The sequence below is a fragment of the Panthera leo genome, chromosome C1 (genome assembly GCF_018350215.1).
Source record: "Panthera leo isolate Ple1 chromosome C1, P.leo_Ple1_pat1.1, whole genome shotgun sequence".
Classification (NCBI taxonomy): Eukaryota; Metazoa; Chordata; class Mammalia; order Carnivora; family Felidae; genus Panthera; species Panthera leo.
In genome coordinates, this window is record NC_056686.1 from 149914615 (window position 1) to 149936453 (window position 21839).

The window sequence follows — 21839 nt, forward strand, 5'->3', positions numbered from 1 at the left end:
GCTGTATAAGGCTTTCATTAAAAGGAGACTTTTGTTTTGTTGTTTTAATTTTTATAATACATATTTTAAAAGGTTAAAGCTATATCCTTTTGTAGTTCTTAAGCGTGATTGGGTGTTCACACCGTTGTGTGACATGTGCCACCCTTAAACCTTGTTATGACGTTGGCACATTACCCGTCTGACGTAAAAAAATAAATAATAAATAAATAAATAAATAAATAAATAAATAAATAATAAAAAATAAATAAAAGGTCAAAGCTACCAGTAAACTCACCCAAAGGTCCTGTGTGCTTTGAGCATGGTGATGAGTGAGGGGCTGCAGGGGCCAGTTCTTTGCTGTGCTGAGGGGAGACATAGAGCCATTGAGCTCTTTTGCAGCTGCTTGCCTGTGTCCCAAAGTTTACATCTGCCATGATACATTTAGTTGATACCCTGGGGTATATTTTCAACACCTATTTTTAATTTTTGCAGAATAGATACTGGCCATGAAAAAGAGCACCTGTCAGATACAAACTGAAAATTTCGTATATGTGAATATTTTTTTAGTCTGATACCTAACACCCAACTGGTTAGAAATATCCAGCTAATTACATCAGCTTTCCCCCTTTTTTGGTACCCCCCAAAATTTAGCCACTATCCTTGGCATTAAGGACACATGTGCAAATACCTACATAAGTTAATTAATGTTATGCTTATGCTCCTAATAGCTCAGTTCAGGAGCTTTTATGGTAACAAAAGCCCTACCTTTACTCTTACCCACCAACCTGTATAACTAACTTTAAACTTCCTCAGGGGTCCCAGTGGAATCCTTGTTCAGGCATGGTAGAGATATCCTCACGCTCTGTGGAAACTTTGCTTTGGAAGTGGTAGAAAAATCCAGTCCTCCACACTTAATTATAGGTAGCTTTATAATATATATAGTTGCAGCTGCACCAAAATTTCCTGAAGATATATTATCTAGAACACTTATCAGTGGAGAAGATGGGAATCAGTCAAAAAAATTGGAGTTAGTTGTGTAGGATTTTTTTCAGGTAACTCTTGTCTCTCCCTGGGCCCTTGAATGGGAATGGAGGAATTTGGAGCTTTGTGCCTGGCAAAGTCTCATAGGTGATTTTTGACATGCACCTTTTTCTCTAGCATAAGAAAACCTTTGTACCACATGTAACTGCAAGTCTCTGAGCAAGTAGAATTGTTTTTCTAAACTATTCTAGCTACGTCTTCAGATTACAGCTCATGGATCTCACAAAATAGACTGGCTCTAATGGCAACCAGATTTTTTTCACAGTGATTTTAGCAGTCATTTTAAAAAGTTACTCAATTGTAAGTTCAACTAAAGAACATTTGTAGAATAAGACTAAGAAAAACTGTCTTAAATACTCTAAACTTGAAAATTTAGGAACTTCCAGGAATTACATACTCAGAACTAGGAGTCCAGTTTGAGAAACCGTGAACTAAGGTGTTTAGTTCCATGATCACTAATAGAGTCTGATCCTAGTTTGCTGATTTGGTTGCACACTGGATAAATCTGTGTTTTCCTGCCCAGTTTTATGACTTTTCATTTAGACAGTAAGGAAGTTTTCATTTTAAAAATTATGGATGGAATATTAGAATTGAAAAGAAATTTATTATCTAATATAAGCCCCCAATTCATAAATATGTAAACTGAGGCGCAGTAAGATTTACATGAAGTCATTCAGTAAATGGGGCATTTACCTCCTTACTTTGGTATTTGAAAGCTGGACTGTATGAACTATTAGAGACCTTGTGTGTAACATAGCAGTTTCATCCATCCATCCATCCATCCATTCATTCATTTATGCATTCAACAGATGTTTATTGAATGTTTGTTATGATTAGATATTGTTCTAGAATCTACATCCTGGTGATCTTGAAATCAACTGGGAAAGTTTCTACTCTTTTGATATTTTAGTGAGCGAGAAATGCAATAATAAAATTTTCAAGTGTTGATAATGTTCTAAAAATAATGATAAGGGAAGAAAGATGTTTGAGATAGTGTGAGGTGGCTTTTTTATATAATGTGATGAGGAAAGCCATCTATTTTTAAGGAAATGAGAAAGGTAAGCCATGCAAAGATAAGGAAAATAGTCTTTGTGACAGAAGGACAGCAAGTACAAAGGCCATGAGGTTGGAATACTCCTTAGGTTATATTAATATAAATTTAGGAGAATTCTTACTAGAATTTAAGTTAATAAAATTAAATTTTAAATTCATTAATTCCAAATTTTGTGAAGTTGTTTCTCAGGACAAGTGAAGAGGTATCCTCAATACAGGAAAATAATCACTCTTTATATTTTTCAGATGTTGCTAAATTTGCATAAGAAGAGTTGGATGGAAGGTTTGACACTTCAGGACTACAGTGAACACTGTAAACACAATGAATCAGTGGTAAAAGAGATGTTGGAATTAGCCAAGAATTACAATAAGGTGAAGGTTACTTCCTGCATTTATTTCTTATAATCTTTAGAATACATATGATTAGATGGCAAGTATTGTATAAATATATACATAGTTAAAAAATAGAGTGGCCTATTTTATCAAATAGTAAATATTTTGGACTTTGCAAGCCATCCAGTCTGTTGTAGGTACTCAACTCTGCTGTCATAGTAGAAAAGTAGCCACAGACAGTATGTAAAGGAGTGAGTGAGGCCGTGTTTCAGTACAACTTTAATAAAACAGGCAGCTGGCTAGATTTTACATTTGAAATTTTTTGATTATCCAAAGGGCTTTTTCTTGGGAGGGAATGGGAAACAAGTAGATGTAGGATAATAACACCAGCATTTAATACTTCTACATACAGTTTAGTTTATGAGCTTTTCTTTTTTCCATTTAATAAGTGTCTATTGAAAACCTGCTATGCACCAGGCACGGGGGGTATGGTAAGAAGCAATACTTGTCCACACAGAACTTATTTTCTGGTAGGAAAAACACAAAGAAACACAATATAATGTATTAGGATTAGTGCTATAAGAAAATAAGTGATGATGATGTAAGGAAAAATAACTAGCAGGGTGGCTCTGTCATTTAAGCATCCAGCTTTTTATTTTGACTCTGGTCATGATCTCATAGTTCGTGAGATCAAGCTCTGCGTCATGCTCTGCACTGACTGTGTGGAGCCTGGTTGGGATTCTGTCTCTCCCTTTCAGCCCCTTCCCTGTGTTCTCTCTCTCTCAAAATGTATAAGTAAACTTAAAAAAAAAGAATGGGGGAGATTACTTATATGAGTATGTTTAAAAGTTATATTTTGTAGAATCTCCTGAAAATGTTTATTGTATACTAAAATATATGTGACCATAATATTCTTGTTCATAGATTTATATTTTTTTATAATTCTGAAATTAAGCAAATACTTGAGCTGTGACTAAACTATATCTGGGGGTGCCTGGGTGGCTCAGTCAGTTCAGCGTCCACTCTAGATTTTGGCTCAAGTCATGATCTCACAGTTTGTGAGTTTGAGCCCCGCATTGGGCCCACATTGACAGTGTGGAACCTGCTTGGGATTCTCTCTTTCCTTCTCTCTCTGCCCCTACCTCTCTGTCAATTATTTAGTCAGTCAGTATATACAAACATGCATACACACACATACACAAACAAACTAAAAAATAAAATAAAATGTTTCTTCTGTGTTCTATTAGTTTCCAAGGACTGCCATAACAAACTGCCATAAACTGGGTGTCTTAAAACAAATACATTCCCTCATGATTATGGAGGCTAAAAGTCCCAAATCAAGGTATTGGCAGGGCCATGCTCCCTCTGAAGCCTCCAGGGGAATATCTTTCCTTTCCTTTTCCACATTCTTCAGTCCCAGGTTTTCTTAGGTTGTGGCAACTTTAATCTCTAACCATGGTTAAGGGTTCAACATATCTTTTTTGGGGACATAATTCCACCCATAACATGTATTTTACAGCTTTCTTGACTAAAACTCACATGAAAAACAGATTTTGGGGGCACCTGGGTGGCTCAGTTAGTTAAGCGTCCGACTTTGGCTCAGGTCATGATCTCATGGTTCGTGGGTTTGAGCCCCTGCATCGGGCTCTGTGCTGACAGCTCAGAGCCTGGAGCCTGCTTTGGATTCTGTGTCTCCCTGTGTCTCTGCCCCTCCCCTGCTCATGTTCTGTCTTTCTCTCTCTCTCTCAAAAATATATGAACATTAAAAAAATTAGAAAACAGATTTTACATTTTTAACCAAGTACATGCAAATGTATATGTGTGTATATGTAGTTGCAACAAAAGTTTTATAAAACAATATTTACCCTTATTACATGTGATATATTTTTTCTCATTTGACTTAATTTTATTGTTTCAGTTATATACATACATACTATATACACGTACATATAGCTTGCAACCTATTAATGGATTGAAAACCTGTAATTTATAAAACATACAAGTTTTGCAGGGTTTTGTTTACAAATATCAGTTGCATATCTCCTGTACAAGTCGCAGTGGAAAACAGGGATCCTTCCTTAATTTTTAGGAAAACAGAGGCAGTAAAAAAAGTTCACAAATAATCAGAGTTGTAGACTAAAATTGGTGTGTTCCATAACACGTCAGTATTCAAATAGTCCACAAACCAGCTGTATCAGTGTCACCTGGGATCATGTTAGAAATATAGACTCTCAGACCTACCGAATGAAAATCTACAGTTTATCAAGATTTCCAGGAGATTTGTGTACTCATTCAAGTTGGAAGTTAGAGGACACTACCATAGAGAATATAGTGAAGTCCTATAGAGATTCAGAGGCTCTTGCTTTCAGTTGTGGGAGACCCAGGATGCTATCTTAGAGAATACAGCATTTGAACTAGACCTTAAAGCATGAATAAGATTTGGACATACAGAGAAATGTTACCCTAGGCAAAATAAACATCACAGGCGAAGACCAGGAGACAGAAAGGCAAAGACACCTTTAGGAAACTGTGTTTGGCTAGAGTATATACTATATGAGGGTGAGTGGGGAAGAGTTTTTTGAAGTTATTGAATTCAAGTAACAGGATTTAGAATACCAGGATAGAGTTGTTGGGTTTTTTTTTTTTTAATTTTTTTAATGTTTGTTTATATTTGAGAGAGAGAAAGAGACAGAGGGCAAGTGGGGGAGGGACAGAGAGAAAGAGAGAGACAGAATCCAAAGCAGGCTCCAGGTTCTGAGCTGTCATCACAGAGCCCAACATGGGGCTTGAACTCATGAACCATGAGATTATGACCTGAGCTGAAGTCTGACGTTTAACCAGCTGAGCCACCCAGGTACCCCAGGATAGAGTTATTTTTGAGTAGGAGTATGATATCCCAGAACCTAATTTTAGAAATGTAATTTGACGACAGTGTAGAAGAAGGGCTGTGCCGGAAGAGGAGATTTGACATGGAGGTTCTGTTCAGGAGGAGCTTGCTGTTACCCAAACAAAAGTACTAGGTATTTTGGTTTACCAGAGTAGCATTGGGAACAGAGGCATCAGCAGACAAATAAAGAAAACATGGCACCTGGATAGATGGAGTGAAAGAAGAAGGAGGAATCAGAGATGAATTCAGGGTTTCCTACCTAGGTGACTAAAAGTATGTTAGTACCATTAAAATTTTCCAATTTTGAAGTAGAAGGATTGAGAAAGGAGATTGAGTTGTATTTAAAAAAAAATTTTTTTTGACGTTTTTATTTATTTTTGAGACAGAGAGAGACAGAGCATGAATGGGGGAGGGGCAGAGAGAGAGGGAGACACAGAATCGGAAGCAGGCTCCAGGCTCTGAGCCATCAGCCCAGAGCCCGACGCAGGGCTCGAACTCACGGACCACGAGATCGTGACCTGAGCTGAAGTAGGACGCTCAACCGACTGAGCCACCCAGGTGCCCCCGAGTTGTATTTTAAACAAGCAGGTAGAAATACAGGACTAAAATTTAATGATAGGAGCTAGAGCTTAAGATTTTGGAGACAGCTAAAATTTTTTTTTGGTTGTCACACCAAAAAGTAGTATTTCTCAGGGCTCTTGGGTGGCTCAGTCGGTTAAGCATCCAACTCTTGATTTCAGCTTAGGTCATGATCTCACGGTTTCTGAGATGGAGCCACACATTGGGCTCTGTGCTGACATCATGGAGCCTGGTTGGTATTCTCTCTCCCTCTCTCTGCCCCTGTCTCGCTCATGTGCTCACAGGCTCTCTCTCAAAGTTTAAAAAGAAAGTAATATTTTTCTTTTTACATTAACCTACCAAATAAATACTAGCCAAGGGAGAGTGTATAAAATTTGCTGCATGTAGCAAGAAGTCTTTGGAGAGAATTTAACTTTGAAAAAAGTTGATGGGCCTATACAAACTAAATTCCAGCAGAATTAGGTCTGGCTTTGAAGAGCATGCCCTGATTTATATGTAGTGTTCCAGCTGGAAATCATCATTGATTCTAGATTATAGGGAAATTTTTTTTTATCTTTCTAGTATATGTTTTTCATGCTGTGAAGATTAAAGAGAAAGAAATAGTTTATCATACTTAAAACAGTTAACCTTTTATACATTAGTGACTTAAGTAATATTATTCAGCAGACTGTAGGAATGGTTTTCATTTCTCTGTAACATTGCAAGTTTTAAGTAAATTCATATTGGTACCACTGCCAGGAAATAACCTATTTATGGTTACTGCTGCCCATCCACAGAAGTTTTTCCTATTTTACAGTTTTAAAAAATCTCTGTAGTACTCAAAAACTTGTAAGGTTTGGTTATAAAATGAAAACAATGTGTAAGCTGTGATATGAAGGAGTCCAAATTTGAGAATGTAATTCCCTCTGTGATTGAAAGAGAATGTGGTGGAGTTTTTAGTAACACTTAAAATATAAAAAGAAATGCCCATGCTACCAATTCTTCATAGTATTCTTTTTAATTGGTTGGTGTTTTAAACTAAGGTAATTACTGTTAGGTGCCAGTTAGCTCCTAAAGTGAAAGAAGATTAGAAAATAATTAAATTCCTTTGTCCCAACTTTTCTGTTTCAAGTCTGAATTCCACACAAAGATTCTGCTTGATTACTAGTCATTGATTTCTCTAATTACTGAACTACAACCACCACACTCTGTTATTCTAAATCTCCTCTAATTTATTCATGCTAAGATGTATCAGGTTTTAAAATATTGATAATATTTGATTGGATATTTGTAAATGAATGTGCAAGTGAAAAGTGAATTATAAAAGGAGCATTTTAAGAATAAAATAGGGGGTGCTTGGGTTGCTTAGTCGGATGAGCGTCTAACTCTTGATTTTGGCTCAGGTCATGATTTCAGGGGCGTGGGATTGAGCCCTATAGTGGGCTCCTTGCTGAGCCTAGAGCTTGCTTAAGATTCACTCTCTCTCCCTCTGACACTCGCCCCTGTACAAACCCACACAATCTCTCTCTCTCTTTCCCTCCCTCTCTCTCAAAAAAAAAAAAAAAAAAGTAGCATAAAGAGGGGAACCTGGCTGGCTCAGATGGTAGAGCACATCAAACTCTTGATCTCAGGGTCATGAGTTCGAGCCCCACGTTGGATGTAGAGATCACTTAAATAAATAAAACTTAGAAAAAAATAACAGAGACATAAAAATTTACCTTGTTTTCAAACATGTAGCCCTGTGAATTCTGAGATCTGACACTTTACCTTTCAGGTAGAAATAGTACCTACTCTATAACCTGAAAGAAAATTCAGGTATATTTTTTATGTGATTAGATATAAAACATGTAATTATATGATTACATTTGGTTTACTACAGTAGCTATTTTAACTGGGAAAATGTTGGTTTATGCTAGTGCAATAAGATAAGAAAAACAAAATAATAAATAAATATTGGGAAGACCAAGACAGATTATCATTATTTAAGTATGATAGGATATGTTTACAATCAAACAGTAATCTAAGAGACTAAACTAGAAGACCATCAGAACTGTTAAAATAGAGAATTATGTATGTGGTAACCATGCAATTACATAAGCTGAAACCAGGTGAAAACTGTAATAGGCAAGTCAGTTCATAGTATCCAAACTTATAAAATACTTAGAAAGAATTACCATAAGAAATACATGTTTAAATGTATATGGCTTATTTCAATAATACTAAAAACATTTATAAAACAGATTCCTTTGTTTTCACATAGGAAGATTCAGTATTGTAAATATTGTTGTCAATATTGTAAAGCTTGCCACATGTAGCAAGAAGTCTTTGGAGAGAATTTAGCTTTGAAAAAGTTGATGGTCCCGTACAAACTAAATTCCAGCCGAATTAGATCTGGCTTTGAAGAACGTGCCCTGATTTATATGTAGTGTTCCAGCTAGAAATCATCATTGATTCTAGATTATAGGAAAAATTACTATATAGGGAATATATACTATTATAGGGAAGATTACTTTAATGCTAGTAAGAATATCAATGAGGTAATTTACAGTTTTGATAACTTGACAGTATGGTTTATCTGCAACAAAAATAATAAATTAACATTTATTGACTGCTTGTTAGGAGTCAGACTGGGAGAAAATATTTATACTGGTAACACAGAAAAGACTAGCATCCAAAAAATGTATAGTATCCACAAGAATCCCTATAACATAGTTTTAAAAAACAATAATTTTGGACAAAACAGCTGGAAAACTCACTGAAGACAAATGGCATATAAACATGAAAAGACAAGTTCAACCTTATTAAGTTGTCAAAGAAAAATTTTATTTTCAAATTTAAGAAATGATTTGGGAAAATGCATCACTAGTGGGTAAGTAAAGAGTTACAGAACTTTGCAAAGGGGCTATGTTTCAATTATAAATGCGTATATCTCTTAAAAGTAACATGTTCTCTTTTAAGGTTTATTTTGAAGAATAAATTCTACAAGTACCGACTTACAGAAGAATTTACAACCTGCTATTATGTGTAGAAATTGAATTGTGTAACAATTTGAAAAGTTCCTACTATGTTACCTTCCTTTTCTTTTTCAAAGATACCTATTTCACATTTATCTCAACATATAATTATGTTATGAACAGTGTCACCTCAAAGGTGGAAAGTAGAGGAATGATATACTTCCTGTAAATCCTGAATTATTTTCAGTTTTTGCATTAACCAGATGTTGCTTATATCTAAGATTGTGTTAGCTCAAAGTAGCAATGGTTTCAACAAGATAGAAATGTAGGTCTCTTAATAAAAAAGAAAAAGAAAAAGAAAGAAAGGTAGGTGTCTTGCAAGTCAAGGCCAGTATGACACTTTGAAGTCTTCATGAACCCAGATTCCTTCTATATTTTGCTCCACTTTCCTCATATTGGCTTCCATCCTTTAGATATCCTCATGATTCAGGGTGATTGCTAGAGCTTTAGCCATCCCATCTGAGTTCCCAGTAACTGGTTAAAAAGGAGGGGCAAAAGGGAGGGATGCGCCCCAGCTAAATCTGCTCCGTTTCACAGTCCTTTTCGTAAACCCTACCCAACAGCACTTCTGATTATAGTCTCGTTGGTAGAACTCAAGTGGACACATTTTACTTTGAGAAAGGCTATATATATAGTGTGGTCTTTTACCTGGGAGCAGCACTGTCTTTAAGGAAATTAGGGTGGTATTACAAAAGAAGAAAGGGAGGATACATGTTGGGTAGGCATCTAGTAGATTCTGTCATAGAAATTTTTCAACAAGCTGAACTATATTATTTCTGTTATGGGTGTATACGCATACACCTATGGTGTTTATTGTATATCCCTATTTCATGTAGTTACACTTTTAAATTGGATTCCCTGTAAGATTTTTAGAATTTATGCTGTTCAGGCTGCTTATTAAATCATGGGTGTGGCTTTATTACTATCCAGGATATGTCATTATAAAGTAATTATTTCCTGAATTGTCATGAATATTGCTTCAAGGTCTTTGGAGATAGATAGTACTGTTGAAGTCACAGTTGCATTGCTTATTGGCTATATTCTATATGTGGCCCCATTGTTCTTTGTGCACATTCCATTTTTGTATATTTCATACTGCATTGCAGTTTGAGATTTCCAGGCAAGTAAAGCCCAAATGTGAGCTCCTTGAAGAGAGAACTATCTTATTCAGAGGGAGTACTTAGTAGTGATTATTGAATATGTAAATGAAAATTCTGCTGTCGAGGACATGCATAGAATGTACCTAAAGTGTTACAAGCTATTTCAAAAGGAGAGTTAGAAATACATTTTTTTTTTTTATATAATAGGAGTATTGCTGGAATTAACATATGGTTCTCCCAAGGAGATAGTGCCTAATTCCTTTACATATAAAATGTATATTAACTTACTTCACTGGGATGTTTTAAAGAGTCAGTAAATCAGTATTTGTAAAAGCAAGTGTCTGGTAATATGTAATTACTGATAGTTGTAGGAAAACCAATTTTATGTTCTCCAAACTCACACCTCTTCTCCTGTCTCAAATTTCTAATTGTTTCATGTGTGCTAATTTTGCTTTCTCAAGTATGCTTTATAAAAGCCATTTCTTTAAACTTGTTCTTTACCCTTAACCCAGTAATGTGATTTTCAGTTATATAGTCAATACATTAACTTCATATAAAATCAAGAAAGAAGGAAAAGACAATACCTTGAAATTCACTAGCAGTTATGCAGAGATTGATGGTGAAAAAAATTACCATCTATGTGATTTTAGAAAGCACGTGCTTATTAAATGGGATCAGGGCATGTTATAGAGTAAAGAAAGTTAGTATTTCAAAGGGAAGAAAAGAAGCCCAAGGACCAGAGAAGTATGGAGTGGAATAGGAGACATGGTGTTATAAAAACACAGAGGTTAAAGGGTTAGAAGAGAAAATAGCGATTGAAGAAGCTCTTTAAGGCGTTCAGAAAGTTCAAGAAAACTGAGTTCATTGGATTTTACCTGATGGAGATCCTTAAGAGTGTAAATGAAGTGCAAAAGATCCAGTCCATATTTTTTAAAGGGTAAATAAAATGGTAGAATCTGAGATACCTGTTTTCCATTTAAGAAATTTGACCATTACCAGAAAAAGGAGAATGAAGTTAATGGGTTTAGTAAAAGCCTGTTTAACATGGGGGTACGTCTGAGGGGATTATGATAACATAACAGACCAAATTCTAGGAATTTCTTAGAACTGTGCAGACCGTGCATGATGGGATAGCCATCTGGGGGTCTTTGTTGATAAACTGTTAAAAACGTTTCTAGTGTGAATAGCCACAAACATTTTCAGTGCTTTTTTGTTGGTTGAGTAAACCGAAGAGCATGAATGCAAAAGCAAAATTTGATGCCAAATCACAGAAGTTGCCATAAACACAGAAGTTCCCCTAGTGAGGACACTGCCTGTGCCTGAATTTCATTTGTTTCTGCTGCTACCATTTCTTAATTTTTCCTGGTGACTAGCCAGATTAGAACTATGAATGAAGACAAACTGGTCATGCCCAGATGGCAGAAGAGATCTAGGTAACTTAGGTAAGTGGAGAAAACATTCAAGGTTTTGATGTGATGATCTGGTCTGATCTGGTGTATCTTAGAATGAAAGAGATGTGCTTATTCTTTGTCATGGGGGTTTGCAACCTTAGTATATGCCTAAATCTACAGCTGCTCCTCATTTTCCAGATGGCATCTATGGCTGGGAGTACTTTTTACCATCTGCACTTCTCAAAGAGTTTGTGAACTCTCTCTTTTAATTATTGGAAATGGAAAAACTAATTGGTAAAGTGGTTAAATGATGTAAAAGATTTTAAAAATTAAGTTAGAACTTTTTATGTTCTGTTTAACCTTTTTAGAAAAGGACCAGTGAAGAGAAAAAGTGAAAAAATGCTTTTTGACTTTCATCTTTGCGTACCCGCCATCTTTGATATTTGTGATACTCCATAATACTTTGTAATAACTATTTTGTACATTGACTGGTATTTTGAGCCAAATTCCAAAACTCTTACCTCCTTCCAATACTGTACTGTTTTCGACATGTGCATGGAGCAGCTAACACTGAATGAATGCAGAATACAACTTAAGTGAATTGTTCCATTCATCAATAATGTTTTCAAGTAGGTAAGGTATAGTGTCAGGATTTGTCAAAGTAATTGAGGAAAAGAAACTTTTTTATGTGTTGTCTTTGTTTCTATATATGTAAATCATTGGGATAGCGGGGAAGCAATTTCCCACTTAGGTAATACTTTTTTAACTAGCTGAGAATAATAGGAGTGACATCTGACTCTGAAAATGAACATACTCTCTATCTAGGGAATTCTAGATTTGGAGTGTTATTAACTTTTATTTTTCCTTCTTTCAGTTTTATGAGTCATAAATGTATTTTCTTGATAATGTGTTGTAAATAAGTATCCTCTAATAATCACTAGATACAGTACTTATTCACCATCTTTTCTCTTTAGGCAGGTTCTACTGGGGAAAATTCTCTAGATAGTTTGTCCATTTATAAAATTAGACACTTGCCATCTTTGCTCATTTTCAAGTTCTCTGTTTACAAAACTATTAAGAAGGTGTGAAATGCAGCCAAACTTCCCAGTTTATGGGAAATGTCTGATGATTGCATTTCCTACATGTTCATTGTTCACACATGAAGAAATTTGGCAGCTGCAAGATTATTAAGTTTAGAGTATCCAAATCTAACCCTCACTGGGATTTTGGTTTCCTGCTTTCTACCCCCACCATCTCACCCTCTTTTGTAACCATCTTTGTGGTAAGTGCTGTGGTGTTATTTCTTAAGGTTGGCGACCCTTCAGTTTTCTTTGTTTTCCGTTTATCAGGCACTAAAGACAAGGAGTTCACCTGATATAGAGTCCTGGCTTCAGACAGAAACATACCCAAACTCTTAAGGAGGTTCCTTCTCAATAAAGAGGTTTTATGGTGGTGCTATTGTTGAGAGAGGGTGACAGTGATGGTAGCTAATCTGAATTCTGTAATTTTTCATAATCACTTGCTAGAAAATTTGTGGTCATGCACCTAAGTGTCTGTAGCTAACTGATAATACTAGAAAATGGTTTATGTATATTTTGGTTGATTTCATTTTTACTTGATTTGGATTTTAATTCAAGTACGTTTTTCATGCTGAAAACTTCACATTACTCTGTTTCTTCATGATTACTAAAGATCAGTCATGGAGAAGTGAGATTTTTTTTCTGAATACATGTACTACTTTTAGAGATTTTAAATGTGTAGAGTTGTGAAGGGAGAAAACTATATGATTTGTTAAGTGGATCAAAAGTGAGCAGCTCCTTGGGGCGTCTGGATGACTCAGTCAGTTGAGCATCCGACTTCAGTTCAGGTCATGATCTCACCGTTCATGAGTTCAAGCCCCACATCGGGCTCTGTGCTGACAGCTCAGAGCCTGGAGCCTGCTTCGGATTCTGTGTCTTCCTCTCTCTCTGCCCCTCTCTCTCTCACGTTCTGTGTCTCCTCTCTCTCTGACACTCTCTCTCTCTCTCTCTCTCTCTCTCTCTCTCTGTCTCTCTCTCAAAAATAAATAAATAAATAAACATTTTAAAAAAGCCAGCAGCTCCTTTGATCTGAACAGATACTGGTAGTTAAATAGATACTGGGTATATAAAGATTCAGTTGACAAGAAAAAGGAGGCAAAGAAATGGGAAGTTGGGGCAGAGGTGTGACAGGAGTAGGAAAAGGGAAAGAAGACAGAATAGGACTAGTTAGCCATCATGGTGCCATAAACAGCTGCCTCGGGGGCTTCTGTCCTCTGGTTTAGCCATCCCTCAAAGAATTCTGTAACAGCTTCCAGAGAGTTAATACTATCATTTGGTGGTCCAGTTTAACATATTCAGTGTCTTTTACATATTTCTTAAGTCTGTTTTCAAAATGATGGTGGTAGTCGTTTTTACTACAATTGAAGGTTATTCTAAAGAGTAGCAAAATCACGTTTTTGTTTAATAAGTCACTTGAATCAAAGATTCTGTGAATGAAAATTATGGTCACCATTGTCTTTGAATATTCTACAGTGGGAAAAGTAAATTTAGAATTTGAAACTCTGTCCTTTGTGTTTCTTTCACAGGCTGTAGAAGAAGAAGATAAGATGACACCTGAACAGCTGGCAATAAAGAATGTTGGCAAGCAGGTGAGGTATACCGTAATAGGTTATGCAGTCGCATAATAACATGCTCTTGTAGAGTTAAAACTGTTTTAGGGCCTGCATGATTTTTTTTCCTGTCTGTTCACTCTACATTTTTCTTCTGTCATGTAAATACGATGCTAATTTTAAAGGTCACTGAATTACTTGATGTCAAATTCTCTTTGCCATATATAGTGAAGTCACAAATATACCTGTGAGATACTATCTTTAGTGAAAATAATTTACTAGAAATAAATTAGGAAACTTAGGTCCTGAGTTATATTAATTTTTCAAGTATTATTTTTACTGGAAATAACATCATCAGTGAATAATAGAATGGTAGATTTATTTCATATGTAACCGTTTTTTAAGTGATACAGTTTGTCAATTTCTAGGCTTCAATATGTAGGTAATGTTCCTGAGAAGGCTTAGAGCCCCATTGGAGTATAGTGAGTGAAGAAGGGTTTTAAGTATTTGCTCTTTCACTTTTCCAAGATGAAATCTATATTTTAGTTCCTAGTTTCTGAGGGTTGGGGGAACACACCAACCAATTAAAAGAATCTACAGATTAATTAAACTGTTTTTTAAAGAATGTTGATTACATTTTTTTTCATTTCATGGAACATGGTTATCATATTGCTGATGTTGGCAGAATCTTGATATTTCAGATGCAAGACACTAAGCTGTCTTTGCTTTCAGCCATCCTACCATATGCTCTGATCCCATCACATCTCACAAGCTATGTAGGTTTGGGCCAGGACCATTCTTGGATGGGAAATCTCTAAGAATCACCCAGCTGCCACAAGAAGTAATGTAGATAACTGAGGGAAGTGTGTTACCAATTCACTACAAAACCAGTTACTCCAACAAAGCAGGAGGGGCAAAGGTCTGACTTAAATATCGTAATCAGGGAAATTAAATCTCAACTGCAGTCTGAATATTATAATTTAAAAACAACAAGAACTCTCCCAAAACAAAATGAAGTATAGTTCATCTTAATCTCGCATCCTGTGTGATACAGTTACTCTCGTTGTCTTTTCCCACTATTTATTGTAGTCTCATATTTATTATTAGATCACCAGCTTGGAGCCTTACACTTTAGAGAATTTAGGATTTTTTGACTAAATGAATCTGAAGCTACGATGTAGATTGTGGTAACAGTTAGCAACAAGTAAAAGGTCTAAATTAAAGGCAAAGCTGAAAAATATGTAATGGGCAAAGTTGAATAATGATCAGAATCATTTTTCAAAATACAGTATTTCACTGGTTTAACCTATCGCATGGCAAAAGCAAACCTGTCTAGAATGGAATCAGATCACTATCTTTTTCTCCTCCCGGGCTTTCAAAAAGTCACTTTCACTAAAATGTCCTAAGGTGTATTTCTGAAATAAAGAAAATTTAATATGTGGTCTAGTTACTTAAAATTATTTGTATCATGTTGCATCCCTGGGTTGTTTAAGGAAATCAAGCATATATTGAAATTGTAATTTAGGAAAGAACAGCCAAGAAATAATTCCAGTGATGAACATTTGTTTAAAGTTAGGAGTCTTGGGTATTTTAGCAATACCCAAACGAAAATAATGCTTTAATTGAGAGTTTTTTTAATGTGTGCAATATATATATATGTATACACACACACACACATATATATTATTTTAAAGCTTTCATATTTAGCTGATAGATTTCATTCAGCTCAGCCTTAGACATGAATATAAATTAAGCATTTTAATTTGACTTCATTTATTATAATGTTATTTTAAGCCTCATTTTTAACTAAGACATTTTATATATGGATTTAATTAGGTTTCAGTTAAAAGACTATACCTATATACTTTACTATGATAGTTTTTTTTTTTCAAAATAAGTGTATAAAATATATATTCTTAACAATGTAGAATTGATCCAAATTGTATTTAAATGTTTAAACTAACATTGACTTTTGATCCAAGAATATTTCCTGAATCATTTAAAGCACCTTTCCTGAAATACTAAAAATTATACATGAATTAAATTTAAATTAAAATTACAGAGGAAGTAATGAGAATTCACATTCAACTCTTACCTATTGGTATGTCTGCTTTGAGTAAAGAGCCCACTCGGTCAATAAATATGAAAGACACAAAATACGCACACATACTTGGGCTTATGCACACATATAAATGCTTAAACTTTGGTTTTTAAAAAATCAGATGCTGCAGCTTTATAGAATTCCTTGTTACTCTTTGTAATTTCTGGTACAGAGTCATAGCATTGATTGTGTAAATCAGTCTTTCGTGGTAAATTTTATTATTTTATCAGGTACTTAATTTTTTAATTAATTTAGAAATCCTAAGAATGTAGCGATATATTAGGAAAGTTAAATTGTACATATATATATAAATTTAGGTTTGGCTTTCTTTACCAGTTTCATCAGCTACTTTAAGTAACTGTTCTATCAGTAACATCGTTCTTTTTTCTTTTTCTTTCCCCATTTTTTTTTTATTTAGGACCCCAAACGTCATTTGGAGGAACATGTGGATGTACTTATGACTTCAAATATCGTCCAGTGTTTAGCAGCTATGTTGGATACTGTCGTATTTAAATAAAACAATGCAAAAGGCTATTAGTGATACTTTTCAGCGTATATTCCTCTATTGTTCCTAATGCTCAAAATCAAGGGACCTCTGAAGGTGTGTTTGGTTCAATGTAAGACATCTGGCATCATTTGCAGCACTGTAACACCTTCAGTCTCAGTTGTGCAATTACTTCTGTTTCTTTAGTCAGGGTCTTTGCAGATTCCAAAGTTGTATAAGAATACATCAAAGTGGACAAATTTTGTTAAGATCCCATTTAATATTTGAAGAAAACAGTAACACAAATATATTTTGATTGTTGCTTACAAAATAAAATACATTTACAATCTATGTCTCCTGAGGTTTTTTGGCACTGGGTGGAATTGACAGAGTAACATTTGACAGTGCTCTAGAAATCTCACACAAAGATATGTTTCTCTTTGCAATTTAAGATCTTATAATACATAAAACATCAATGTGATAACAAAACTTGACAAATGTAAAATGATTGCCATTAAGGAGTTGCTGCCCCATTAGTGAGTAACCCAGAAAAAAATGTTGACATATTTTATTTGAAGTATCTGTCACAAATTAATATTGTATATTCAGTTTCTTAATGTATTATACTTTTCAGGGTTCCAGAGGAGTACATTTAAGAAGAAAAAGGTGACAGTGTTAATTTAGACTTTTTCATTTTCTTAAAGAGTACATTCTACCAACAGTGTTGAGATTATCTGGGAGTGGCCGGCTGCGACTCCCATTAGACTTTTAGCTAAGACAGCAATAGAAGGTATATAATCTTGAAAGCAAAATGAGAAAAGTCACCATAACGTGAGTTTAATATGAACACATAAATAATTCTGCTTTCTCTCATCTTTTCCGAATTAAAAATACTCAGTTTTCTGATAAAGACAAAAATTTGACTAATGGCAGGTTTTATAGATGACCTTACCCCTCAACCTGTTTCTAACCTAATTTACATAAATAACTGCCCCATTAATCCTCATGGCACAGCACCATACTGGGTACACCAAAGAGTATGGGAAAACATATGGAGACAGATTTCATTCTTGTCTGTACCCTTTGTGAAAATATGGTAAAAATGTTTGTTTCTGAGGCTTCATTAAAAAGAGGGTTTTACTTGGGGGCTTGGAATTTAGACTTAACCTCTACTAGAAGTGGTAGGAATGACGTGGTACACCACATTACTGTCCTACTTGAACAATTCTAGGCTCTTATTGGTTGCCTAATGAACAGTTACCAGAAACTAAAAGTAGAAATGGCTTAAATTCCCACTGTGTTTCATAGACTTTTTTGGTGGAATAAGAGGTATTCTGAGCATTTGCTTGTCCTGTGGCTTTTTCTTTTACATATAGTATGTTTTATGTAGGACATGTAACATGTATTAATAATTTAATTGTTGAAATTACAACAGCTAACCATTTACAATTAAAATATAAGTGGAAGTTAGCAGAAGTTTTCCTTTTGCCTAATTTAATCTTGTGTGCAGACTTTTTGGATACATGGTTTTTCCCTTTACATAAATAGGGTTCTATCTATGATTTGTTTCGCAGATACTGTTCATTAGAGCTAGTCAGGATTTTTTTTTTCATACAGTATGTATGCCCCTAGAAGAAGGCCTCAATAATTCAAGGGCTATTCTCAACATTCCATTTGAAAATAGTTTTTTGTTTGTTTTTCATTTTACTCTCCTGAAAATGTCTCCTGAGAAGGTTTACACAGTGCCTGCCTTTTGCTCTCATTTGATCACCTCACCTTGGACTTCCCACGGCCAGTACCACTTTCTCCTACTTGGTTCATGTTAGAGACATTCCCAATTTCAAAACCTTATCAGATCCCTCCTAGCAAAACCCTGCATTTTCTTTTGAGATTTGAAATGGATTGAAATGAGGATGCCCTGAGTCTCAATGAACACTTTTGTCCTGGAATGTGCAGCTATTTCAGCAGCAGCCTGGTGGCTCAGGTCCAGTTAGGCATTGAAATGACTTATTTAATCACAGGCTCAATAAGGTGTGTGTGTGTGTGTGTGCTTATGTGAACATCTTTACCCATCTATTATGCAGTGTTAAAGCAGCACAAGAACCCAAACTGCTTGCCTCTAGCATTGAGCTGTCCCTGTTTTCCTCTCAGACTGACATGGGGACATTGGAAGCTCCAGCCTCAACAATTCAGTGATTTTCCTGGACCAGGAGCCCCTGGGTCTTCTGGGAGCTCATTATATATACAGAATATACATTATATATACAGACCTGAATCAAGAATCCTGGCATGGTTCGTATGCACTTTCAAGTCTGCACATACTTGGTGCACACAAGTATGGCTCAAGAGCAGGTGTGCTGATTTTGAAGAAAGTCTAGAGTTTTCCTTTTTGAACATATGTAAGTTCAAGGCATAGCCTGTAGTGAGGAATCACTGAATTTAGTACTGATAAAGTCAGAATGCACATTAATCTCCTATTCCAGTTCCTTAAAAAAACTGAGGAATTTATCCCTTTTCTATCCCTCTTCTATACTTTAACATTTCATCATTCTCCATTCTTTAAAAAAGAAAAAGCCAAGTCAGGGTGCCGGGAATGAGCCCAAAAGGAATGAGCCTCGAAAGGAGCCCAGGTGCAGTCTCGCCTTTTTGCTACATACTTAAGGCTTTGTACCCCACTGAAAAAGGAGGGGGGTAATCTTGGAAGCAGTGGACAGAGAGGCGCTCAGGAACAAAGAAGTTAATGATCGAAGAAATGAGAAAAACCAGAGTAACCAAAATTGGGCAAAAACCTCGGGGAGAAATGGTGGTGGAAGGTAAAGGGAAGGACAGAAAAACCAAGTGTCAAAAAGTGTCATAGCCACTGTCTCCTCCCCCGCAACCCGATGCCTCAACACCAAGGCCCTGCTTGTTTATGAAGCTTCATGGCCAGGAGCTGAGATTTGCTTCCGAAAGGGAAAAAAAAAAAAAAAAAAAAAAAAAAAAAAAAATGGGTCTGGCTGTATTTTTCTATCAGAAAGCTGTCTCGGCTTGAGTCTGGGACATCTGGTCATCAACTTGTCCAGCCCAGGGCCGTCCGCCCTGGGCCTTGCTCGCGGCGCCCTGCTGGAGGCCACAGCTGGTGCCCTCTGCAGCCAAGGCGCCCAGCCCGCCTCGGGGGCTCGGGCTGGGCTCCGCGCTGACCGCTCGGCCCACCGAGGCAGCGCTCTAAAATCGCGCCCGCCTAGGCGGAAGTCGGTCTGGTTAACCCCTCTCTGCCCAAGCCCGGGACCCACCCAGTGTCCTCAGCGCCGCTCTCCATCAGGGAAGTGCCGAGGCCCGAGGAGGGCTGACGCTCTTCTCGAAGACTTCGGCTGCACGGGTCGGAGGTGCCGGGGCCGTGCCTCCGGCACTGGAAGAGTGTGCGCCCCCGGCGTCCGCGCCACGCGCGGCTCTCCCCACGCTCCCCTGCGTCTCCCGGGCGGCGGCTCCCCCTCGGGGCCGCCGGGGAGCTGGGCAGCCTATGCTCAGGCCGCTCGGGGACGTTAGACAATGCACCAGAGCCGGGTGGGCCGCCGGGCTCGGGGATGGCCGCTCAGGCTGCCAGCCCTAGAGGTGCTCGGCGCGGGGCCCGCCCGCCCGTCCGCCAGCCCGCGGGGCCGAGCTCAGCTCCCGCCGCGCGCCTCCTCCTTCTTCCCGCGCGGCTCTGCGCCCCGTGGAAAGCCTCAGGAGGGCAGGCTGGCGGGTGTCGGGCCACGGGAAGGAACTTGGGCCGGGTAAAGCCGCTGCTGCTCTTGGCCCTCTGGTCCGGGCGCAGGGCTGGGTTCCTCTGGAGAGCCAGTGCTGGGAGATTTCTTCCGACATCCCAGGGTCGCTTTGGGCCTCGTGCTATTCATTCGTGCCAACATCCTTTTAAATTGGTTATTTTCTCTATTCCTCCGTAAGTTCTTCCTCATTTTAAACTTACTGGCATGTTTCTTTTTTCCCTCTCCCCTTCAGATTATATAAACATTGCACACACACACACACACACACACACACACACACACACACACGACCAGTTTTCAGCATCGATCACTGCGTTGACACCACTTCCACTCTGTCTCCCCAGATCAGCGCTTCCAGCGAACCCATTTGCGCGAGGACTCGGCCCTCTCTGTTCCTGGCGAGGCTTTTGAACCTTGTCGCCAAGCCAGTACCTCAGAGAGAAGGAAGTGCAGTGGGACGCGCGTGCATGGCGCCTGCCCCCAGTTAGATGCTCTTCAGATAATCTGCAACCAAGCTCGCTGATAAAATATTTAGTAAAGACCTCGTAAACATCACTGCAAATACATTAAGGCACTTCAGCCCGACAGCTTATGATTATTTCAAAACTTAAAAAGGTGATCATAGATTGTCACTGTTTCTGTGCTCGAGCAAGAAACCGAACCTTCCCGAGGTGGGTGGATGGGTGGGTGAGTGGCTGCTTTTCGCCCCCACTTCTCCCCCTCCCCCTCACTTTCATCGCTGTGGCTCTCAGCGGCAGTGATTTATTTATTTATGTATGTAGTTAAAAAGGTGTGCGGGAGGGGGGGCGGTTCGTCGAGGACACGCAGGACCTTCTCACAAAGGACTGGCTCAGGTGTTATGTGCTTCTGTATTAACTGGAAAAGACAGACTCTGGAACTTTTACAGGGCGAGAAGAGGCCACCGGCTCGCGCTTTGTATACTTTGCACTTGAAATCGTTACATTCAACTGAATATTTGGCTCATTCAGATCCGAAAAGTCTCCTAGCATCATCGAATTCCCTCCTCCGCCCCTCAGCTGAAAGGAGGGAGGTGGGGGGGGAAGGTAGGAAAATGTTTAGTAAATTGCACATCTTTGAATCTTCCTAAAGCAGTGGTCACAAAGCTTAAAGGTGACACAACAGTGCTCACGTAAAGCCAACACACATTCCCCACCCCCCAAGCCAACAATAAAATCATCCCCTTCAATTTGCCATGATCGTCGCGACCAGGAGCCAGGTGATTATCCTAATTAATGTCTATCTAATTAAATTACTGTCAGCAGTTAACCAATGGCAGGAGCCGTTTCATCGGCTGCACAAGCAGCAAGATCAAAAGTGAGCCTTTTCTGATTGCTGCATAGTGTCAATTGGCCAATCTCTTCTCCCAGGGAAAAAAAAAAAGTAAATCAAACCTTTGAGAAGCATTTGCTGGTTGAAGTGCTTTCTGTCTAGTGAGGGGGTCTGTGGATTTCTAGTTTATGATAAATAGGACTTTAAAAACCAGGGACAGGAGGGCGAGTGTTCAG

At 37.6% G+C, this 21839-nt stretch overlaps 1 protein-coding gene and 1 non-coding gene across 4 annotated transcripts in view; both read left to right on the forward strand.

Annotated features, from left to right (window-relative positions):
• Positions 1–16921, forward strand: part of PSMD14 (proteasome 26S subunit, non-ATPase 14) — a 98626-nt gene extending 81705 nt beyond the window's left edge. For all 3 annotated transcript variants that reach the window (XM_042948959.1, XM_042948961.1, XM_042948960.1), the window contains 3 exons: positions 2320–2445; positions 13962–14024; positions 16505–16921. In XM_042948959.1, the coding sequence (XP_042804893.1) occupies positions 2320–2445; positions 13962–14024; positions 16505–16603 (288 nt within the window). In that variant the 3' untranslated portion in view covers positions 16604–16921. The remainder of the gene's footprint in view (positions 1–2319; positions 2446–13961; positions 14025–16504) is intronic.
• Positions 84–184, forward strand: LOC122229086. The gene has a single exon (XR_006206944.1). It is a non-coding gene; the product is annotated as a small nucleolar RNA U13 (small nucleolar RNA).
• Positions 16922–21839: the final 4918 nt, after the last annotated feature.